Source organism: Phyllostomus hastatus, unplaced genomic scaffold, assembly GCF_019186645.2.
Source record: "Phyllostomus hastatus isolate PE091 unplaced genomic scaffold, TTU_PhHast_1.1 phas_contig_477, whole genome shotgun sequence".
In the NCBI taxonomy this organism is placed as follows: Eukaryota; Metazoa; Chordata; class Mammalia; order Chiroptera; family Phyllostomidae; genus Phyllostomus; species Phyllostomus hastatus.
The window spans coordinates 5,925,220-5,934,666 of NW_025333889.1; the positions used below are offsets into that span (position 1 = coordinate 5,925,220).

The 9,447-nt window shown below is 39.3% G+C and overlaps 1 protein-coding gene across 4 annotated transcripts in view; it reads right to left on the reverse strand.

Moving 5' to 3' along the window:
• LOC123823206 (nuclear autoantigen Sp-100-like) overlaps positions 1–1,700 on the reverse strand; it is a 39,637-nt gene extending 37,937 nt beyond the window's left edge. For all 4 annotated transcript variants that reach the window (XR_006786492.1, XR_006786493.1, XM_045845676.1 and 1 more), the window contains exon 1: positions 1,587–1,700. Coding sequence is in view for 2 of the 4 variants with exons in the window: in XM_045845676.1 (XP_045701632.1) it covers positions 1,587–1,618 (32 nt within the window). In the remaining 2 variants the exon portion in view is untranslated. The remainder of the gene's footprint in view (positions 1–1,586) is intronic.
• Between the last annotated feature and the right edge of the window lie 7,747 nt (positions 1,701–9,447).

Sequence of the window (9,447 nt, forward strand, 5' to 3'; positions counted from 1 at the left end):
ATTAAGATAAAAGTTGCCATAAAAAGTTAAAAGACAAGGAAACATATTGATAAGTCCAGAGTATGTAGCAAACTCTCCCTTGTCATTAAAGGAAGGACAATCATCTCGACTTTTACATTGGCCAAAATGAAACCAACAATTCATAGAAGAGGCAATTTAAATGGACAGTAGATTTGAAAACCTGTTCAACCTCCCATGCAATCAGAGAATGCACATTAACAGGCTGCATCCCTTTATCCAGCACCTGTGTGAAGTCTGGGTGTGAAGAGATGGCTCATCAGCCAGTGGCGGGAGAATACAGTGGTTCAGCCAGAAAGAAGGCAATTTGGTAGGATCTATGAACAAGTGAACATTAGTACCCTTTGCCTGAAGAATTCTACCTTTTGTTTTCTGACACAAGACAAAGACTTCTTTATATGCAAAAACATAAAGAAATATGTAATTGTTATTATCACAGTTTGTTGGTAACAGTGAACAACTGAAAACAACACAAATGTTTTAAATGAAACATAATTTAACAATTATGGAAGACAACTTCATGGAGCAGTATGCAGCTTTAATAAGAATGAGGTAGATTCATATGCTTATTAACATGAAAAATCTCTAATAATTTTATTATTGAAATTTAGAAAATGTAAAATCCAGAATGATATATACAATATAATTTCACTCATTAAAAAATAAGACAGAAATTACGCATTTAGGAAAACAAGTCATGTGTGTAAATGCATAGAAAAGACATAAAAGGCTGTGGCCACAACACTCAGCAGCCCCAGGATGGGAAGAGCAGGGGTGGGTGTTGAATGGGCCAACTTCCCTCTATATACATCTATGTTACTTGAAATTTTATGACCAAAAATGTATAATGTATTTTTGTATTAAATATCAAACAATCAAACTTACTAAGTAATGTAATTCCTGACCCATTAGTAAAGAAAAAGGTAGGATTTCTAGCCTTTTCCTTGTCAGAGATATCCATCCAGAGCAGAAAATCAAAGTACAAATGGAAATCACCAGCCTACACTGGTCTTTGTCATCTTTTTACTTCTGCTTCCTTTTACTTCCTTATTAAGATCCCTGGATGAAGACCCAGACCCCCTGCCTGAGACAGGAATAGATCTGGAGCTGACCCATCCCGAGGTCAGGTAGGAGACCAAGCCACCCAGAGTCGAAAAGTCAGATGTTTATCCTGAATTTTATATTTCCTAAAGTACCATCTTCAAAATGGCCCAGGTGAAGATATAGGAAGACTAAAGGAAACAAGAGGGTTCAGAGGTTATGAGAAAATAACAAATCCCTTTCTCAAAGTGTCAGAAATGACAGCCTAGTCCAGATGTGCCACAGCTAGCAGCAGTTGTGAGACAAGAATCCTGTGGACTGTTTCAGCTGTGCTCACATCAGCAGCTGTCCCTCCGAAGTTTAAGGATGCAATTCCCTCACTACATACTCCCGCATTCCATTACACTGCATGTGAGCGTACATGTAAAGCAGGACTAAGTTCAAGGTTTAGACGAGTGTCTAATGACAGGCACTAAAGCAGCAGCACAGCCAGAGACGAAGTTAAAAGAAGGAAGACAGAGACTGACCTGGTGCTGAGATCACTGCCCCCACTGGCCATGGTCCTGTCCTGGGCCTTGCCAGGACTTCGGATCCTTTCTGAACCCCCAGCCCGGTTTCAGTGTGGCTGTCCAACCCTGAGCAGGAAGCGTGTGAATTGACTCAGCCAAGGAGAGCTCCACCCAAATGGGGAAAATAAAAGTGAAAGTAACTTTTCAAGTGTTGTCTCCTTCCTCCTGCAGCCCCAGGGTAGTTCTCAGCCATCAGGATCTGTAGCAACAGGAATGGAGTTCAAGGAGGGACAGTCAGGACCTGGAGGACCAGGGTGGGGGACTCCAGCAATGAGCAGGACCCCCCATCCCCCCATTAACTCTCTTTATTTGGACCAAGACACAAAAAACATCAGTGAATCCCAATGTTCTTACAGCCTTAACTAAGAGCATGCAGAGGAACAGAGTTAGGTCTCCATGTTCAGATACAGGGCTGGAGAAGCACCATTCTTATAGCGGTGGTTTCCATGGTTTTTCTCTGAGTCAGACTCCCTCTAGCTGGATCTAAGGGTTCTTGCCCAATTAAATTTAAGATACAGAGGAAGGTTCTACCCTCTCTCCACCTCTGTCCTTTCTTTCCCCCCAAAGGGGCAAACATCAATCCAGGAAGATTCCATACACTGATGAGGATATTTCTTTCTCAAAGTGCTGGGTGTCAGTGTGTCCGGATGCTGCACACATGGGGGAAGGGTACAGGATCTCTCTCAAACACTGCTGCACTCCCTCACTGGGTTTAGAAAAATTAGTAAGCTGAGAGGTGCACACCTGCGTCCACCTCTGCTGCCATGGCAGTGCTCCTGCCCTGCTGAGTGGACCAGCTGTGAAGAGGAAGGTGGAGGTGCCCCTCCTCAGAGGATAGCAGCAGGGCTCAGGGAATCAGCAGCCCCCAGAAAGACTTAACCCGGTGGGGGAGCCAAACTACCCTAAAGAGATTTTGAGAGTCCCTAGCACCTAGGACAGCAAAGAGCAAGAAAGTGGTGTGTGAGTTGCCCGTAACTGGTGCACCTCAAGGACAGCACTACTGGTGGACTGAAGACATAGGCCTGGCAGTGAACTGAGGGACTGGGCGGGAGGCTGAGCAACTGTGAAGAGTGTGGCTCAGACCTGACCCCCATCGTGCCACAGGAAGAGAGAAAAGTGAAACCCAACTCCCCTCAGCCTACTGCAGCCAGGAAGACCAGCAGAACTCACTTGGCCAGTTTAAAGTAAGCAGGAGGCTTCTTTCTTCCTTTTTCCTTTCTCTCTCTTTTTTCCCCTACAAGTGAGACAATAAAACCTGGAGCTGTGAAAGGAACAGAGTCAGACCCAAAGAAGGGTCATCCCAACAACTGAGAAACTGAGACAAATTTCACTGTGCTATTCCAGAGAACTTGCAAGTGATTGTTTATTGATATTATTATTTTTTCATTATTTTTACTTCTTTTATTTTATTAGCATTTTAAAAATTTCTCTTCTTTCTGTTTAATTTTCTTTGTTTTGTTTGTTTAATTGCATTGTTTGATTGGTTTTCTTTGTTCCCTCTTTCATAGTGCATTTTTAATTTTCCCTTTTTCACTTCACTTGTGTTATAGTAGCACACTACTATAGGTCATGTACTTCCTATTCTTGTTATTCAGATCACATAGATTCTGTCATATGATTGTTGCTCCATCAGTATTGTAAAAAATTGTCCTTCCATACAAATGTAAATGCTATACAACACCCCTCCTGATCTTAGCTCACTTCACTGTCCTCCAGAACTTTATTACTGTGGTGGTGAACTCTATTCTCTCACACATCACAAACATTTTCTATCCTTTACTCTCACTATATCGCATAATCTGACCTCCCGTAAGCTCACTATTTTCTGGGTCCAACTCACAATCCTTCCCCCCTCCCCTAACAAGAGTCTTATCTTTTTTCCACCTTGTCTAAAAGTGACTAGTTGGGTGAAATATCACAGTTAATGCTATATTTATCCAAAGCATTTCCTATCTCTTCTCTATGGGTTGGTACTTTAAGTCCCTTAGAATACACTCCCACTGTTTTAATCCATTATGCCTTCCCCTTCCAAATGATCACATAAAAGAGTAGGTGGCAGCTGTGAATACCAGTATACCTGTTGCAAGAGAGAACCCACCAAAAAATGAACCACCAACAGATAATAGCAGAAGAACATGAAAGAGTGAGTGGAAGCCACACTAACCTCCACCTAGGACTAATCTGGAGTTACAACTAAACAGTGCAGAAATTACTAAGAACAAACAAATGAACAAGAGTGGGAGAGAAGCCTCAAAACCTAGGATAGACAGAAGAAACAGCTTCGACACAACATGTCCGCACCTGCACAATATAATACAAGACCTGATGGGTGGAATGACCCTTACTTAACCAGCTGGAGGGAAGGACCCACCAAAGAAAGACCCAACAACAATCAAAACCCAAAGACATCCAGGGAGCCAACATAAACAGCCCAGAGCAGCAAGTTCAGGAGGTCAAGGAGACTGCACTACTTAATCTCACAGGCCCATAGGTAGAACCATAGAAGTTCACACCATAAACTCAGGGAGTCAGAACAGATCCATTTAAGAAGCAGAAGCTAATAGGAAGAGTCTCACAAACAATGGGAAGACAAAGAAACAAACCTCCAATGAAAGGAAAAGAGGAAACCTCAGAAAGAATGCCAAATGAAATAGTGACAAGTCAACTATCGGATATTGAGTTCAAAGCAATGGTTATCAGGAAGCTCAACGAGCTCACAGAGAATAAAAACTACAGAGAAACAACAATGAACTCACTACAAACTATATTAACATGAAAAAGGAAATAGAAACTATCAACAAGGGCCAAGAGAAAATGAAGAATACAATTTCTGCATTGAAGAACACAATAGAAGGAATTGAAAGTAGGCTAGATGAAGCAGAGGATCAAATCAGTGAGCTAGATGACAAGGTAGAAAAAAAAACACAGAAAGAGCAAGAAAAGAAAAAGACACTCAGAAAGAATGAAGAGGTGTTAAGGGAACTGCAGGACAACATGAAACATAATAATGTCCATATAATAGGGATATCACAAGGAGAAGAAGAAGAGCAAGGGATAGAAAACCTGTGTGAAAAAGTAATGATGGAAAACTTCCTTAATTTTGATGAGAGAAAAAGTCACACAAATCCAGGAAACACAGAGTCCCAATCAAGAGGAACCCAAAGAGGCCCACTTCAAGACACATCATAACAATGGCAAAATTCCAAGACAGAGAAAATTGAAGGCAGCAAGGGAGAAACAGGAAGTAAAATACAAGACAGCCCTGATAAGACTAACAGCTGACTTCTCAATGGAAACACTCCAAGCCAGAAGGGAATGGCAAGAAATATTCCAAGTAATTAAAACCAGAGGTCTATAACCAAGACTACTTTATCCAGCAAGGCTCTCAATTAAAATGGAAGGCCAAATAAGGACCTTCCCAGACAAAGAAGCCTTAAAGAATATACTTCCTCCAAACCAGCTCTTGAAGAGATGCTAAAAGGTCTGTTTTAAGGACAGGAAGAAAAACAGTGTGTGAGAGAGAAACACAGGTATGAAAAAATGGCAATGAATAAGTACCTATCAATAATAAACTTAAATGTAAATGGATTAAATGTCCAATTGGGATGTCCAAGAGACCCATCTCAGAACAAAAGATCTATACAGACTAAAAGTGAAGGGAAAACAAATATTCCAGGCAAATGGGTAGGGGAAGAAAAAGCTGGGTTAGCAATACTCATCTCAGACAGAATAGACTGCACAAAAAAGTCCAGAAAAAGAGACTCAGAAGGTCACTTCATAATAGTCAAGGGAAGAATACATCAAGAAGACATAAACATTGTAAATATATATGTACCCATCATAGGAGCACCCAAATACATAAAGAAAATCTTGGAGGACTTCAAGAAAGATATTGGCAGCAACACAATTATAGTAGACAATTTTAACACCCTACTATAAAAAATAAATAGATCTTCCAAGCAAAATATCAACAAAGATATTGCAACATTGAACAATGTCCTAGGTCAAATGGGCTTAATTGATATATATATATATATAGAGAGAGAGAGAGAGTATTTCATCCCAAAGAAGCAAAGTACACATTCTTTTCAAATGTACATAGAATATTTTCAAAGATAGACCACATAATACAAAACAAACCTCAACAAATTCAAGAAATTGAAATTATATCAAGCATTTTCTCTGACCACAAGGGACTGAAACTAGAAACCAACCTCAAGGAAAAAAAGAAAAAACACTCAGACTCATGGAGATTGAATAGCATGCTATTAAACAATCAATGGGTCAAGAATGAGATCAAGGAAGAAATAAAAAAGTTTCTGGAAACAAATGAAAATAAATTCACAACAATCCAAAACTTATGGGACACAGTGAAGGCAGTTCTGAGAGGGAAGTTCATAGTGATACAGACCTGTCTAAAAAAGATAGAAACATTTCAAATGAACAACCTAACCCCACATCTACAAGAACTGGAGGAACAACAACAAAGTTAGCCCAGAGCAAGTAGCAGAATTAAATGACGTAGAGACTAAAAGCACAATTCTAAGCGTCAATAAATTCAGGAACCAGTTCTTTAAAAAGATAAACAAAATTGGCAAGCCTTTAATCAGACTCATCAAGAAAAAAAGAGAGAAGACCCAAATAAACGAAATCAGAAATGAAAGAGGAGAGATTACAGCGTATACCACAGAAATACAAAGAACTGTATGAAATTACTACAAAGAACTACATGCCAAGAGATTTGAAAACCTAGGTGAAATGAACAAATATCTAGAAAAATATAATCTAAAACTGAGTGAAGAAGCATAAAGTCTGAACAAACCAATAAGAGCAGATGAAATTGAAGCAGTAATAGTAAAAAAAAACCTCCTAACATACAAAAGCCCCAGACCAGATGGTTTCACAGGAGAATTTTACAAAGCATTTAAGGATGAGCTAACCCCTATTCTTCATAGACTATCCAAAAAGATCAAAGAAGATAGAAGCCTCCCAAGCTCTTTTTATGAAGCCACCATCATCCTAATCCCCAAACCAGGTAAAGAAATAACAAAGAAAAAAAACTTCAGGCCAATATCATTGATGAACATAGATGCTAAAATCCTCAACAAAATATTGACAAACCTCATCCAACAATACATGAAAAAGATCATACACCATGATCAAGTGGGATTCATCCCAGGGATACAAGGATGGTACAATATTCACAAATCAATAAACATAATGCAGGACATAAAAAAATGAAAGACAAAAATCACATGGTGATAACAATAGATGCAGAAAAAGCATTTGCTAAGGTACAGCACCCAATTATGATAAAAACACTCAGCGTGGGAATAGAGGAGTGTTCCACAACATAATAAAGGCCACATGTGAGAGACCTACAGCCAACATCATACTCAATGGCCCAAAACTTAGAATTTTCTCACTAAGATCAGGAATAAGACAGGATGTCTGCTTTCACCACTCTTATTCAACATAGTATTGGCAGTTTTAACCACAGCAATCAGACAGGAAAAAAAAAGGCATCCAAATTGGAAAGGAGGAAACAAAACTGTTATTATTTGCAGATGACATGATAGTGTACATAGAAAACCCTATAGACTCCACCAGAAATCTACTCAATGTAAGAAGTGAATCTGGCAAAACAGTGGGACACAAAGTCAATATTCAGAAATCAAAGGCATTTTTGTATACCAACAATGAAATATCAGAAACAGAAATCAGGAGAAAAATCCCATTTAATATAGGAATTAGAAAAATAAAATACCTAGGAATAAACCTAACCAAGGAGGTAAAAGACCTGTACTCAGAAAACTATACAACACTGAAAAAATAAATTAAGGAAGACACAAACAAATGGAAGCATGTATTGTATTCATGGATTGGAAGAATTAACATAATCAAAATGTCCATACTACACAAAGCAATTTCTAGATTCAAGGCAATTCCCATTAAAGTAACAATGGCATATTTCACAGACACAGAACAAACACTTCAAAAATTTATATGGAACCATAAATGACCCCAAATAGCTGCTGCAATTCTGAGAAAAAAGAACAAAGTAGGAGGGATCACAGTACCTGATATCAAACTGTATTACAAGGCCACTATAATCAAAACAGCCTGGTACTGGCATAAGAACAGGCACATAGATCAATGGAACAGAACAGAGAGCCCAGAAATAAACCCAAGTCTTTATGGTTAATTAATATTTGACAAAGGGGGCAGAAGCATAAATGGAGTAAAAATAGCCTTTTCAACAAATGGAGTTGGGAGATCTGGACAGCTACATGCAAAAAAATGAAACTCAATCACCAACTCACACCATATACAAAAATATATTCAAGGTGCATAAAAACTTAAATATAAGTCATGACACCATGAAAGTGCTAGAGGAAAACATAAACAGGAAAATCTCAGATATTTCACACAGCAATATTTTCACTGATATGTTCCCTACAGCAAGGGACATAAAGGCAAGAACAAACAAATGGGACCTCATCAAATTAAAAAGCTTCTTCATGGCTAAAGAAAACAGCATTAAAATGAAAAGATAACCACTATATGGGAAAACATATTTGCCAATGATACCTCAGACAACGGTTTGATCTCCGATATATAAAGAACTTACGCAACTCCACTCCAGAAAGACAAACGACCCAATTAAAAAATGGGCAAAAGAGTTGAACAGACACTTCTCCAAGGAGGACATACAGAGGCCCCAGAGACATATGAAAAGATGCTCAACATCACTAGCCATCAGAGAGATGCAAATTAAAACCACAATGAGATACCACTCCACACTGGTCAGAATGGCCATCATAAACAAAGCAACAAACAACAAGTGCTGGAGAGGATGTGGAGAAAAGGGAACCCTAGTGCACTGTTGGTGGGCAGGCTGGTGCAGCCACTGTGGAAAGCAGTATGGTATTTCCTCAGAAAACTAAAATGGATCTGCCTTTTGACCTGGCAATTCTGCCGCAGGGATTATATCCTAAAAACTATGAAACACCAATCCAAAGGAACCTATGCACCCCAATGTTCATAGCAGCACAATGTACAATAGCCAAGTGCTGGAAGCAACCAAGATGCCCATCAGTAAATGAATGGATCAAAACCCTATGGTACATTTACACAATGGATATTACACAGCAGAAAGAAAGAAGGAGCTCCTACCCTTTGTGAACAGCATGGATGGAACTGGAGAGCATTATGCTAAGTGAAATAAAACAGGTGGTGAGGGACAAATTTCACACGATCTTACCTTTAATTGGAACCTAGTCAACAAAACAAACAAGCAAGCAAAATATAACCAGAGACACTGAAATTAAGAACAATCTGACAGTAACTGGAGGGGAGGTGGGAGGGAATAATGGGGGAAGGGGGTAAAGGTTTTCAGGAACAACTATAAAGGACACAAGGACAAAAGCAAGGGGGGTGGAAGCAAGGGGGGAAGGTGGGGATGGCTGAGGTTGGAGGGAGTAGTGGGGAGTAAATGCAGGCAACTGTATTTGAACAACAATAAAATAATTTTTAAAAATAAACAAAATCATCAGCAGCATAATTTACAATAGCTAGATGCTGGAAGCAACCAAGATGCCAATCAGTAAATGAATGGATCAAAAGACTAGGGTACATTGACACAATGGAATTCTATGCAGCAGAAAGAAAGGAGCTCCTACCCTTCGCAACAGCTTGGATGGAGCTGGAAAGCATTATGCTAATTGAAATAAGGTAGGCAGTGAAAGACAAATACCATATGATCTCACCTTTAACAGGAACCTAGACAACAAAACAAAGAAACAAGCAAAATATAACC